This window comes from Antedon mediterranea, chromosome 4 (genome assembly GCF_964355755.1).
Source record: "Antedon mediterranea chromosome 4, ecAntMedi1.1, whole genome shotgun sequence".
In the NCBI taxonomy this organism is placed as follows: domain Eukaryota; kingdom Metazoa; phylum Echinodermata; class Crinoidea; order Comatulida; family Antedonidae; genus Antedon; species Antedon mediterranea.
Window position 1 is genome coordinate 31,932,155 of NC_092673.1, and position 15,177 is coordinate 31,947,331.

The 15,177-nt window shown below is 35.3% G+C and overlaps 2 protein-coding genes across 2 annotated transcripts in view; one reads left to right on the plus strand and one right to left on the minus strand.

Annotated features, from left to right (window-relative positions):
* Positions 1 to 34: 34 nt before the first annotated feature.
* LOC140047788 (ribonuclease 3-like) lies at positions 35 to 6,019 on the minus strand. Its single transcript, XM_072092822.1, is given in 18 exon segments — positions 35 to 240; positions 467 to 513; positions 916 to 1,008; positions 1,428 to 1,531; positions 1,755 to 1,837; positions 2,065 to 2,204; positions 2,307 to 2,311; positions 2,375 to 2,480; positions 2,732 to 2,835; positions 2,979 to 3,032; positions 3,297 to 3,420; positions 3,422 to 3,504; positions 3,804 to 3,839; positions 3,842 to 4,134; positions 5,391 to 5,427; positions 5,552 to 5,653; positions 5,747 to 5,904; positions 5,907 to 6,019. Coding segments are annotated over 18 exon segments (1,824 nt in total). The 5' UTR covers positions 5,956 to 6,019.
* The window catches only part of LOC140047304 (ribonuclease 3-like), a 38,892-nt gene continuing 29,622 nt past the window's right edge, over positions 5,908 to 15,177 (plus strand). Inside the window, exon 1 of the mRNA XM_072092238.1 lies at positions 5,908 to 6,024. The gene's annotated coding sequence lies outside the window, so the exon portion shown is untranslated. The remainder of the gene's footprint in view (positions 6,025 to 15,177) is intronic.

The following is a 15,177-nucleotide window of genomic DNA, read 5'->3' on the forward strand; positions in this document are numbered from 1 at the left end:
TTCTTTTAAACGTTCTTTCTGCTTCTCTTTCTCTTTAGCAGCTTTCATTGTCTCTTCTGTCGTTTTTCCTTCTGTCGTTTTTTCTTCTGTCGTTTTTCCTTCTGTCTCTATTCCTTCCTTTTCTTCTATCGTTCCTCATTTTGTCTTTATTCCTTCCTTGTGATGTTTCTTGCCTTTCATTTTGATCTGGATGAACCTTCCCCAGAAGATGTTTCTGATGCTGAAGTTGTGGAAAGTCATCTAAAAAAAGAAAGAGAAATCCTCATTAATAATTTAAGTTTATTGTAAAAAAAAAATACAATCTTATTATATTGATCGATTGATGTTTGGTCTATTATTTCAGTTATCTGCTAAGTTAATAGCCTATAGATAAATATTATAAGTTTGTATACTACAAACAAGATGAATTAACTATGTGTATTGTGACTTTTTTTGTACCAAAATCCTTTAAAAAATCTCTACTTGCAAGTTTCCAGGGCATTTTTTGCTGCTGCCATCTGTGCATCTTGAACACTAATAGTAACAATAAATGTTGATATTAGTTTGAGGTACACCATGTATATTAGTTCTGAAAAGACGTTTCGATCAATATGCTTTGATTGTCTTCAGGAGTGAGAATGCAAAAAGTCCAGGAAACTTGGAATATAAGTGGAAAAGAGTGGGATTGGTGTGAAAGCCAGAAACAATGGCAAGTTCACACAGTGGGAGGGATTGAAACTAGCTGTAGAAGAGCATTGTTTATGAGTTTATGAATTGTTTTTTGAGCAATGTTATAATTAATACCGGTACATACAATTAGGAATCATGCTAAAAATTATTCTACTACATTTTGTTTACTCTTTAACCTGTTTATGCAATTATTTAGCAAGCTTTTTTGGGTAATCATCTAAACTGTCTTTAAAGTTAAATGCTTACTTTGATGCTGTTCCTGTACCAATTCGTTTGTTTCTAAAATAAACAGCAACAGCATATCGCCTAGTGTTTGTTGGACCTGTCTGTTGAATAACCCTGTCACATGAAAACAAAAATGTTATATTGATACAATGTAATATACAGTATAATAATGATAATAATACAGTAAAGTCTTTCTGACTTATATGACCCTCCCCACCCCCCCCCCCCCACCCCACATGATTACTTCATTGTATTTTTTATCCTGTATGTATGTTATTTAATTATAAATAAAAAAATGAAATTAAATTAAATAATCCAAAAGGCAAATTTACTGAGGAAAAAAACAATGTTGACTAGATCTCTATGATAATATTATTGTATTATAATTTCTTCATTCAGGCTAATGAGAATATAGTTTAAATTTCCTCAAATTTCCTCATTTTCACTGTTTATAAACAAATGATTTAATGTCTAGTTTCTCTATAATGTTATAGTGTATTTAATGTTATATTGTACACAACATGTAGACATACTTGTAGGTAGGTAATTCCGGTTCTTTGTTTTCTTGTCTTAATGTCAGACAACATTGTTGAAGTTGTGACTTTTAATCGTTCCAATCTTGACTTCTGATGAATTCCTAGATGATGATAAAAATAAAAAGGTATAATATACAATACTGTATAAAATCAAGTATGTTTATTGTCAACTGCAGTATTATATTACGGAGTACACACATGTTGTTATTAGGCCATATTCAAATTAAAATATTAATACCAAAATAAATTAATCATGGCGATGTATTACATATCTGCGGTTAGTCTATTGTTTACCTTTTTTCTTAACTTAATATAGCAACTTACACTTAGTCTTGGGAAGAAACAGACATCACAAAAAACTTGGACAAATTCCAGTCCATGGACAACATACAAAGCACCAAGAAAAGCTGTTTAAATAAAATGATGAGGTATTAAAAAAGTACGAAAGAAATTCTGATCCATTTTATGAATTCTTTTATTGTAATGTTGTAAATATAATTCATAATTCAACAACTGGATGCTATGTTTTATACTTTTTTTTACCTTATTGCCCACAAAAACAACATAAACAATCATCATGGACAAACGGTGATAAGATACCATGGTTTATCCATGTACCGTGTTTCATACATACCTTCTAATAAATCTGCTATTGTCTTTGTAGGCTGTGGTCCAGGTTTTTTACTACGAGTATCAACATCAATTATGTTATTATCTAGGCCTAGCTCTCATGCTTGTGTTCGGTTTCATGGATTAATAATCAAAATATATTTACTAAAGGCATATTTTAAAATGCTATTGATTCCAGCAACAACTTCTATTATTATAATTTTGTTGTTGTAATAAAATAATTTGAATGGTAGATACACATCATACTTCAGCTTTTACATAATGTCTATCTTTGTAATGCTGTTATATTTTTTATTTATTAAATGTCAACTTACCGATAAGTGTCCTTCATGATGGTCTGGGAAATACCTGTACAGGTAACATGACGTGATAATTTGTAAGACTGAATCGCCAAGAAACTCCATGCGTTGATTATGGCCTCTGTAATATGAATGTATTAAAATATTTAGTAATAACTACTACTGATAATTAAAACAATTGATGATGAACTAAAACAATAAAACTGTTTTTATGAAGAGTGTGGTTCATTATCTTTATAGATGGACTGTTATTGTAGGTGGTCATCTGTGGAACTATACCATTCTGAAATGGGGTGTTCTAAATTCATTTTTGTTTGTCAAGATACTAAACTACAGTATAATATACTGTATATAAAGAACTACCGGACATACTTATTAAGGTTGTTGTATCCCACAGTTCTTTGCGTAAATGCTCGAGCCAAAAGACGAATATTCTTGAAATAAATACCAGTTGAATCTTCTAACTGGTTTAATTTCTGAAACAAATGGAAATTTGGATCATTCATTCAAATATTTAAAAGGTATCATAATTATTCTAACAACAGACTCCACCGGTTGATTTGACTGTCGGCTTGTTGTAAACATTATTATTGGCAAGTCTAATATTGTTTATATTTACCTGAAGGACTGGATATGATTCTATCATGTGACGGTCACCATCAGGACATTCAATCTACAAATAAACCAAATCTAAGTTAAATTTAATATAGTACTATGTAACACTAGAACCTGTATTAAGTGGACACCTTCAGGATCCAACCAAGTGTTGGTCGTAGTGTTAAAACCTATATTTCACTTTTGTGTTAAAACATATTTTGATGGGAAAGTGTCCCCTTAATGGGGGTATTCCCCGAGTAAAGGTATCTCAAAAGAGGGGCTGTGCCATACACTTTTCCAATAACCTTAAAATCATACTGTATGCACGGCTAGATCTCACCTGCAGAGGATGTCTAGGGCATCCATTCCAGATATCTCTTAGCACTTGTTTATTGAAGAGAACACTTGAGAACGTTTTATTGACATATTCAAGGCCCGATTCAAGATACATAGCACCCATCAACGTTAGCCATGGCGTGTCGAAGGTCAGATTTACGGCAAAGATCAGGTCCATGTGCGTAGAGTAGGTAGTGGTCTAACTTCAATTTCTGAAAAATAACAATGTATTAATTTAATTATAAATCAAGGTAGATTTATAAAACATCTCAAATGTATTGAGTATTTGTTAGAAAGCATTTTTTTTATTTATTTAAGTTTCAAAGTATAAAAAGTGACACAAAAAACAGTGTAATCCTATGAATTATCATAACTCTACACTGTACCTCTTTAAACAAATATACATGAATACAACAAAGATGATTTTGTAGATTGGTGATGATTGACACTGTCAATGAAAAATAATTAATTTAAAAAAAAAAATCTTTAAGAAAAACAATTATGTACAAACCTTGGCTAAAACAGCAAGATGTTGATTCTGCACAATACAGTAGCTTGACGAAACGTTGCCAATCCTCCTTCTTCAATATCAGGAAACAACAAGTACAAATGCGTGCTGGTGATAAACTCTACAACGGCATCACCGAGAAATTCTAACCGTTCATAATGATGGATGTGAGAGGGCGTTTCATCATCCTGCACCATCTTCGACATCGTGTTTATGAGTATGTTGATTCTTTTCTTGCGGTTGTACATTTCTTGTTTGCCTTTTTCATCGCCATAGTCGGGGTGCAGCATGCCGCAGTTGTAAAGCGAGTTTCTGACGTGATCTGGGTTCATGCAAAGAATATATATCACAAGAATGAGTTTTCCGCGATTTTCCCTGTAACAGTAATATTGTCCATGTGGTAGGGCGCCGCCATAAGTGTGGATGTATCTGGGATGTATACAACTTTTTGTGACGGTTTCAATAATCAAAGGCTAGACCACCGGTAGTATTTACATGATAAAAAATGTTATCAACTACATGCCAACATCATGTTAAATACTATTTGAATATTTAATTCCTCGTTTTATGCAATTTATTTAGTAAAAACTGCCGTATAAACAGTTTGCTTTATCAACCGGGCGCTACGATAGCGTGACCGGGCGTGTTGGTGTTTACGCGTTTTCACGAAGGATTGTTTAATAATATTCCTATATTTAACTTGTTTCTGGTAAAACAAATAAATGTTAATAACATTTAACATTTTGTCCTATTAATAACATGTATTTTATACTAATTTATATCATAAAAACAATACTTAATTTACCGGGCGTAGAGTAGTACACGGCAATGGTAAAGAATAGGCCGTGCTGAGTAACGATTCATTGATTTTTGGTGTTGCTGTGTTAGGCCTTTTTTGTGAACTAACTTAGCATGTTAGTAAATAATTGTCTGTAAAAGTGAATGTACACTAGTTTGTTAATAAATATGTATTATTTTTGGTGTTGCTGTGTTAGGCCTTTATTGTTCTAGGCGAGTAATGTTCATATCAATCAAACTAAATGATTGATATCTATCTCACTAAATGATTGATATCTATCTCATTATAGTGTTAGGTCTACATTGTTGTTGCCCAATTCATTTTATATTGTACAGTTCCTACCTAGTATTCTATATGTTTATTTCTTGTAATTTTGTATTTTTAGGTGTCAGTTCAATGGTACTGTAGTTACTGTAGTTGAATTGTTTTGACTCTGACATGTTGACCTACGTCGACTTTTTATTGTAATTGTTATTTTCTATATCATGTTTTTTTTTTTTTGTATATTTCTCTTGGATGCACCTTCCATTTGGTCGAGTGCCACTGTTGTAAAAGTGTAATCTCCAAATAAATTATTATTATTATTATAAAATAGTTTACAATTGCAAAAAATATTATCATAATTCTATTTAATGTGACATGTATAATATCTATTAAATCAAGTCTTATTTAGTATGTATACATCCGCCCTTATGAGGGCGGGCATCACTCACTGGAGCTCTCTGTTACAAATTTCTCATGCAAAAATCGCGGAATACTCATTCTTGTGATATATATTCTTTGGTTCATGCCGTAACCTTGCCCAAACGACGGATGAGTCATAGCATGCTTGGAAAAATCAAACAAATTTTATTCATATAAATACTGCTTTAAAATTCAAAACGAATTTACAAAAATCTTTACTTGCCTTTAATATTAGTTTAGAAAAACCTCTAAAAATATTTTGCCATACCTTCAGTAGAACTTTATCTGTAAATACATAACCAATTGATTTCTCCAAATTATGAAAAAAGTATCGTATATGGTCCACCAAAACCGGAAGCATTAAGGCATGCTGGGAAAAAAGAAAATATTTATTAACAATGTAATAAATTAAAAATGAATTTTAACATAACTCCACGGTGAGACCTTAATCTGCATATAATACCTGACATATATCAGATTTTAGGCCAGTCACATAGGCGCCCTCACAGTTAAGTTCTGCCGTAACCTCACGAGACATGTTCTTTGAAAGACGTATGGCCTGTAGTTGTTCCGATCGCTCTGTGAGCTTTCGTCGGTCAGCTGCTGTTACTTGAGATTTTTTGAAATAAGATGCTGTAGCTTTAAGATGGACTTGAACAACTTTTGATACATAAATGTAAAAAACTATGTTGTTAGGAGAGACAAAAACAAACGTCTGCTACTTAACACGACCATTAAAAAGTAAGTCCCATATTCATTTTAAATGTAAAGGAGTTAGCTGTTAGGAGCTCATCATTGTACTAAACCTTTGTATCATGTGGTAAGGTGGGCAGTTCCTTTCCTCAATGTTCCCCTCTAGTATTTCTAACAAGACACTCATTGACAACTGTGTGGAACAGGAGTTGTTATCAGGAATTGAACCCAGGTCTTTTTTTTATGATAGTAAATGTCCTAACTCCTAACATAACTATTAATATAAATTAGATTCTTATTGACACCGCCGTACCATGCCGAGGCAGAATAGTCAAATGTACATTGTATTAAAGCAGTGCTTAATAGTTTACGACATTTTTTATTCAAGCACGAACTTTGCCTATGTAAAAACTTCAACCTTGACTTAACTTTACTGATAACACTAGTTGCAATAATATCACATGATACATATTGGTCTAAATAAATACCCAAATATTTAACTTGCTTAGTACTTTTGATTCTACGGCCCATTAATTCTACAGAAAACTCTTTAAATTTGTTAATCTTCGCTCTGCTATTATAGGCTAGTCAATCTAGCAAAAAAAACAGCCCAAAGTGAAACAAATTGCAAACAGAGATTTTTCTTTTTTAAATGGTCATATATGATGAGGAGATCAAAATTTGAGCATCACACCTCTGTCACTCATCCCGATGATATGCAAATTAGCTTAAATATGCAAATTAGGGTGAAATTACAAGGTTACCATATCTCAAAAACTACTAGTCCGAGAGAGTTGATTTTTTCACTGATCTATTCAAAATGTATATATTTATATTTACTCTAATGAAACATTTTACGAAAAAATGACCGGAAGTACCACATTTGACCTTCGACCCCATTTCTCAATGTTTGCATATACAATGTGTGACTAAAATGTCTGTAGAGACTTTATTTTGCCCTCAAATGACCCAGACATAGGTTCCTAATAGCCCTACGCTCGCGCTAACCGCTCGCCAATTCGCCAATGGCGACTGGAGTCTCCATTTGGCGAAAATAATTATTGCCTCGTTCGCCAAATTGGCGAAAACACATTTCCAAGCCTAGGCCTAGCCTGATCGGCGTGACTTCTTATGGGAGCGACAATTCGCCACACTTCGGTACTTTCTGACTCGGGTACACTTTTTACCACCACAGCATTTTATGTGACGACGTCACGATCGCCTTATTCATTTTTTTTAGTTCTGTTTAAACATGCTCAGAGCGTGCCTCGATGACGTTTTAATGACACACAGTTAATGTGATTGGTTCGTGGCCGGCCGGCCGTCGTCGACGTGATGATGAGCGAATAAAACTAAAAGGGGAAGTCCCTATTCTTCGACGACGTAGAAAATGAACTTCGAGAAGAAAATGTAAACAGCAACATGTGGACGAATACTTCCGTAAACGAGGCTGTTCTGTTATTTAAAAAGGGGAATTTTAAATTTAACAAAGTAATTACCTCAATAGTATAATGTTAACATGTTTAATTTGATTTCCCTTTCGATTATTCTAACCGAAAGTTGCGCTTTAAATTGAATAGCTAAGAAACAGCGTATACTACAACGGCAACCCTGGCCAAAGCGCGTTTCGGCCGCCTACATAGAATGGGTTACGGCCGCTGCATAGCAAATTCAAAGCTTCTTAAATTTCTGCGGTACATTTCTTCCTAACGTACTTGTTTTATATAATAGATTGATAAATATTCCACTTATTAAATAATTTAATAAATCGGTAAAATTGACGTTTCGAAGCAAATATTCCATGATGAGAGGTGACATTTTTCGACATGCCTCGTGTGCGGCGAAGTATAGTTCAGAAAATGGAACAGTCCACTGCGGGGGTTATCCAATCATTAATTAACGCGCTAATACATGCATACCATGCACATTGCCTGGGCGACGGTAATTTAGTAATAAGCGGAGAACTGAATCCCCCGTAAGGAAAATGGTAAACACTGATATTTATGGTAGGGATTATTTTTTTCAGTGGTTAAGATAAGATAAGATAAGATAACTTTTATTGATCCTCAAAAAGGAAATTCATTGCTCGTCATAATAACAAAGAAAACACTATAAAAACAAATATAGCATAAAACCATTCATATAAAAACATCTAAAAAATTACAATATAAAATTATCTTCTTGACTTCCTGTTGTACTAGATGATACCGGAGGGAATAAAGGATTTAGCAAATCGATTTGTTTTCACACTGAGGAGCCTCAATCTACCACTTGGATTAAGTTGGTCTATGATCACTTTGTGGAGAGGATGAGAGGCATCCGACTCAATGCGTTCGAAATCTTTCTGGAGGTGTTCTAGGTGCACATCGGTAAAGGAAGGCAGTTCCAGACCAATCATTTTACCAGCCCGACGGATGAAAGTTTCAAGGCGTCCTTTATTCCCTCCGGTAACATTACCAGCCCAACAGGAGAGGCAATACGTCCAAACACTACATATAACGGATCTATAGAACGAAAGTAACATCAAATCACAGGAGTTAAATTTATTTAAAGTTCTCATACAATACATTCTGGGACTTAATTTTTTGCTGATGAAGTCTATATGGTCTCCCCAACTCAGTTTATCATTGAAAACAATTCCTAGATACTTGTACTGGTCAACAATTTCAATTTCTTTACCTTTGATAGTGATTGGTTGAAAATTAAATTTATGTTTAGTCCTAAAATCAATGATCATCTCCTTTGTTTTTGATGCATTTATTTGGAGATAATTATCGTCACAAAATTTTACAAATCTTTGTATTTCGCTACGATAATTTTCATCATTGTTTGAAACTATGAGACCAATAGTACTAGTGTCATCAGCGAATTTAACAACGGGGCAAAGCTCATCATTTAAAGATCTGTAATCCGCTGTATACAAGGAATATAATTTAGGTGCGTTGACAGTACCCTGAGGAACACCGGTGTCAGAGGTTACGATTTCTGACTTAACACCATTAATATTAACAAATTGTTTTCTATCACAAATGAAATTTAAAACTAAACGAACAATCGGACGGGGAAACTCCATATTCAACATTTTGTCTGCTAAGATATGGGGTTGTATGGTATTAAACGCAGATTGAAAATCAAAATACATAATACGTGCCGAGTGGCCTTTCTTTACATTATCTAGATGTGAATACAATTTATGTAATTTAAAATAAATCGCATCACTGGTACTACGGAGTGATCGGTAAGTAAATTGCAACGGGTCTAACACTTTTTCAGCATAAGGTTGCATAATTTTAAAAATAATACGTTCCAATATTTTCATCGCGACAGACGTGAGTGCAACGGGTCTCAAATCATTCATGCTGTTAATCTTAGGTTTCTTAGGTACCGGTATTATGCATGAAAGTTTCCAAATATCCGGGAACGCATGATAAGAAAGACACATATTGAAAATAAATGTAAATATACCATCAAGGTGAGGGGAGCAGACCTTAAGTACTCGTGGTGGGATTCTATCCGGCCCAGCAGCCTTCGATGAATTGAGTTTCATGAATTCGTTATGTACATCAGAAATGCTTATACTAAATTTGGGATCATCTTCAGTCACCCGACACAAGCTAAATAGAGCCTCTCTTTCTTTTTTAAAATCATGAACATTAAAACGGTTATAAAATTCATTTAACTCATTAACATATTGCACAGTAACATTCGGAATCGAGGTGGGTGTATTACCACCGTTTGTGTAACCACTCATAAGTTTCATACCCTGCCAAACTTGTTTCATATTATTAGACCTGAAGTTATGTTCAACTTTTTTCCTATAAATGTTCTTCTGTTTCATTATTTCAGATTTAATCTCTCTAGTCAATATTTTCATACGATTAGAGTCGCCCATCTTAAAGGCTTTACGTTTCTCACACAACAGTAATTTAACGCCTTTCGTGATCCATGGCTTGTTGTTAGGGTAGATTTTCACTTTTTTAACTGGAACGCATTTATCAATACAAAAGTTTATGTACGAGCTCACTGCATAAGTAATACTATTCAAATCTTCATCCTCCGTAAAAATATCCCAATCGGTAGATTCAAATTCCGCTATCAGGGCTTCCTCGGCTTCAGGAGACCATTTACGTACATTAATAATTTTTGGTTGGCATGTCTTATTTAACGGGCGATATTTAGGACTGAGTAAAATCAAATTATGATCAGATTTGCCCAAGTTCGGTAGTGGGGTCGAAATATAGGCATCCTTCACACTAGAGTAGCATAAATCAAGAATCGCGTTGTCCCTCGTTTTACATGTAACATGCTGATAATAAGTGGCCGTTGTTTTCTTGAGCTTGCATCTGTTGAAATCGCCATTGATAATTACAAGCGCCTCAGGGTGACTACACTCAATACCTTCGATAATTTCTGCGATCTCATTTATAGCAGGCTTTTCAAGCTTTTTGTTAGGTATGTATACCATAACATTGATAACATGCGAGAACTCTCTCGGAAGATAGTAGGGGCGAATACCAACAACCAGCACTTCCGAGTGTGGCGAACATTTATGAAGCTTAAGCGTAGAGTTATTTGGATGACAGTATTTCTCATTAATGTAGAGGCAAAGACCACCACCGCCATCTTTGTTCGCTTCGGCTGTACGATCCCCACGAACAGATTTAAAGCCAACTACTTGAATATGTTGATCGCTATGCTTATCGCTCAGGTGGGTTTCCGTGAATGCAAGTAAGCTGGCATTCCTAAAATCGATGAAGTGTTCTACGTTTGCTCTGAGTAAATCGACTTTGTTATTCAAAGATCTTACATTTCCAAATATTAAAGATGGTATAAAAGGCTTACATTTCCTTCGTTGTAGTCGCTTTCTGACCCCACCAGCTTTGCCCCTTTTCCGAAGCCTGCGACGTTGTATCTCAGATGGTAATTCAACGTGTGCCGGTAGCGGTGAGGTCGACCTCTCGCCCATGGAATGCAAATCAGATGACGTGTACGCAATTCCACCGCCCGGCTTACTCAATCCACACAGTAAGAACAGCCAAAATATCAGCAAAAAATACAGAAATTTCAAAACTTTCACATACAACATAATGTATAAATCAAATGACTTCTTCCACAATACAATACAGTCCAAATATACGAAAATAACGTCAAAAAATGAGTAACAATAGAGACAATGAGACGAGCTGTGTCGCCGTGTTGCACAGCGCCACTATTGGTTGGTTGGTCTTGTTGGCCTCTTCGCATGAGGTCCACGCAAAGTCAAATAAAACGATGTGGTTTTATCAAACAGAAATATAAATTAGCTTTAATTCAATACTAAATTAGCCAAATTTTGATAATGAGAAAGACTCAAAAATTCAATTTTTATCGTTAAAATTGACATATGAGGCGGATGTACATAATAATAATAACCGATTTACATATCAAAATAAAGAGTATTTAAAGCCTGATAACATGCAACAAAAATTACTCCACCACTTATTATGGACCTCGTGCGATCGGGTGCGAAAATGGGTACGGTAGGTGTTTTCCAAAGTTATTTTTAGCGCGCGGATTTCGGCTCACCGGCTTTTGTACCTCATTTTTAACTCGCGTTTTGTATTAAAATATTTAATAAACATAGATTAAAAATATATAAAAACAATCCCTTAAACAAGATCTTCCCAGGCATATAATTTTTATTCTCATGGGTACATAAGAAATAGTATATTTTTAACTTCAAAGACACGTCACTTTTTGAAATTTCACGAACGTGTTAAAATCGCAGTAATGAAAATCAGCTTCATTGGGATACCTAATAATAATATAAATGTAAAAGAAGTAAAATAACAAACAAATACATGCATTATTTATTTAATAAACATTTTTGCGAATTTTTATGGTTTTTTAAATTTGGCTAAAGGATTTTCAATTTGGCTAATGTTTTTCAAAACCTTTCGCCATTCTGGCGAACAAAAATTTGACCTTAGCGCGAGCGTAGTGAAGCCAGCATAGGATCACTTTGTAATTCCCAAAATCACACCTTTGTCACACACCTCGAAAGCATGCAAATTAGTAGTACAATTTAAATAAAATATGCAAATAAGGGGAAAAAATTACAGTTGTCCTATATCTCGAAAACCACTAATGCTAGAGAGCTGATTTTTTCACAGCCGTATTCAAAATGTACATATTTCTATTTGCTCCAATGAAACATTTTACAAAAAATTGACCGGAAGTATGACATTTGACCCTCGACCCCATTTCTCAATGTTGCATATATAAATGAAACTAAAATGTCTGTAGAGACTTTGTTTTGCCCTCAAATGACTCCGATACAGGTTTCTAATAGCCAACATAGGACTGTTTAGTAGATCTCAAAATCACACCTGTATCACTCACCTCCAAAGTATGCAAATTATTAGTACAAGTTACATGAAATATGCAAATTAGAGGGTGAAATTAAAGGTTCCTATATATCGAAAATCACTAAGGCTAGAGAGTTGATTTTTTCAATAACTTGTTCAGAATGTACATATTTATATTTACTCTAATGAAACATTTTACGAAAAAATGACCGGAAATACAACAATTGACCCTCAACCCCATTTATTAATGTTTGCATACATAATGCGACTAAAATGTCTGTAGAGACTTTGTTTTGGACTCAAATAACTCGGATACATGTTTCCTATAGTCAGCATAGGACCGCTTTGTAATTCCCAAAATCACGCCTTCGTTTTGGCATGGTTGGAATTCCCTTTTTTCGTATTAGTTTATGTACAGCGCTTAGAGGTTACACAACATTAGGCGCTATAGTAGAGCAGTTAATGACATGAGCTGTGCATTTTATTACCAAAGCATGAAACTTGGCACAAAGTTTCTTTGATGTATATAGATTCAAAATATCGAGGGGTGCCAAGTGTCCAACGTCCGGTATGGCGGCCATCTTGATTTCAAAATGGCCACCATAAAAACAAAAAATGTTCATATCTTGGCAACTATACACATTAGAGACTTAATTCTGGTCTCAAATTGTTCACAAACTATATATTTCTATTTGCTCTAATGAAAAGTTTTGTCAAAAAATGACTGGAAATGACGTTTCTTACAGTTTGACCTTTGACCTCGTATTTGTATATCTCTGTAACTACTGGTCATTTTCAATCGATTTTGGTGTCATTTTGTTCAGAATAAATACATTTATATTTGTAGTAATGAAACATTTTCACATAAAATGACCGGAAATACAACTTATGACCTTTGACATTAATTTATTGATTTTTAATTATGTGAATATACTGTATGTGGTTTTTGTTGGTCTAAAGTGCACCTAATTTTGAACTTTGACCTGATAGGTGTAATTATATTAAATGATTAATGGACTTAAATTGTATATACTACATAAAATTGGTAAATTTGTGCTTGGTGGTACCATTAGTTCAATGATGTTGGCACCTTCTGATTCGCTAAAAGTTTTAATAGTTTGACAGAGGAAATAACATACATGTTATTGAATACCGTAAAACCTCGAAAAGGTGATAGTATGAGCTTCTTTTCGAGACAGACTGTATTTGAATGTCAAATGAATAGTAGGATGATCGTGTTTATATCAATATATTATTAATGACCTTACAAAGAACCCTTTCTATTTCAACAATTAAGCCACAGTTATTCTACAATTTATTGTTTTCCAAGTGGTAGGCCTATTTTGATTGCATGTTATTTTTGTATGCTTCCTCGGTTAATATGGTCCTAACCCTCCTTCTTTGTCTGTAGATGGTCTTATACCCCATTCTTTATCTGTGGATGGTCTTATACCCCCTTCTGTGTCTGTTGATGGTATGATTACACCCCTTTCTTTGTGTGTGGATGGTCTTACACCCATTTTTTTGTCTGTAGATGGTCTTACACCCCTCCTTTGTCTGTGGATGGTCCTACACCCCCTTCTTTGTCTGTGGATGGTCCTACACCCCCTTCTTTTTCTGTGGATGGTCCTACACCCCTTTCTTTGTCTGTGGGTAGTCTTATGTACCCTTCTTTGTCTGTGGAGGGTCTTACACCCCTTTCTTTGTCTGTGGACGGTCTTATACCCCTTTCTTTGTCTGTGGATGGTCTTATACCCCCTTCTGTGTCTGTTGATGGTATTACACCCCTTTCTTTGTCTGTTGATGGTATTAAACCCCTTTCTTTGTGTGTGGATGGTCTTACACCCCTGTCTTTGTCTGTAGATGGTCTTATAATCCCTTCTTTGTATGTGGATGGTCTTACACCCCTTCTTTGTCTGTGGGTGGTCTTACATCCCCTTCTTTGTCTGTGGATGGTCCTACTCCTCCTTTTTTTGTCTGTGGATGGTCTTATACCTCTTCTTTGTCTGTAAGTGGTCCTATACCCCTTTCTTTGTCAGTGGTTGATGGTCTTACACCCCCTTCTTTGTCTGTGGACGGTCTTACACCTCCTTCTTTGTCTGTGGACGGTCCTACACCCCCTTCTTTGTCTGTGGATGGTCTTACACCCCTTTCTTTTTCTGTGGATGATCTTATACTCCCTTCTGTGCCTGTGGATGATCTTATACCTCCTTCTTTGTCTGTTGATGGTATTACCTCTCCTTCTTTGTCTGTGGATGGTCCTACACCCCCTTCTTTGTCTGTGAATGGTCCTACACCCCTTCTTTGTCTGTGGATGGTCTTATACCCCCTTCTTTGTATGTAAGTAGTCCTATACACCTTTCTTTGTCAGTAGATGGTCTTACAACCCCTTCTTTGTCTGTGGACGGTCCTACACCCCCTTCTTTGTCTGTAGATGGCCTTATACCCCTTCTTTGTCTGTGTATGGTCTTATACCCACTTCTTTGTGTGTGGATGGGCTTACACCCCCTTCTGTGTCTGTGGATGGTCTTATACCCCCTTCTTTGTCTGTGGATGGTCTTATATCCCCTTCTTTGTCTGTGGATGGTCTTATACCCCCTTCTTTGTCTGTGGATGGTCTTACACCCCCTTCTTTGTCTGTGAATGGTCTTACACCCCTTCTTTGTCTGTGGGTGGTCTTACATCCCCTTCTTTGTCTGTGGATGGTCCTACTACTCCTCCTTTTTTGTCTGTGGATGGTCTTATACCCCTTCTTTGTCTGTAAGAGGTTCTATATCCCTTTCTTTGTCAGTGGTTGATGGTCTTACTGTACACCCCCTTCTTTGTCTGTGGACGGTCTTACACCTCCTTCTTT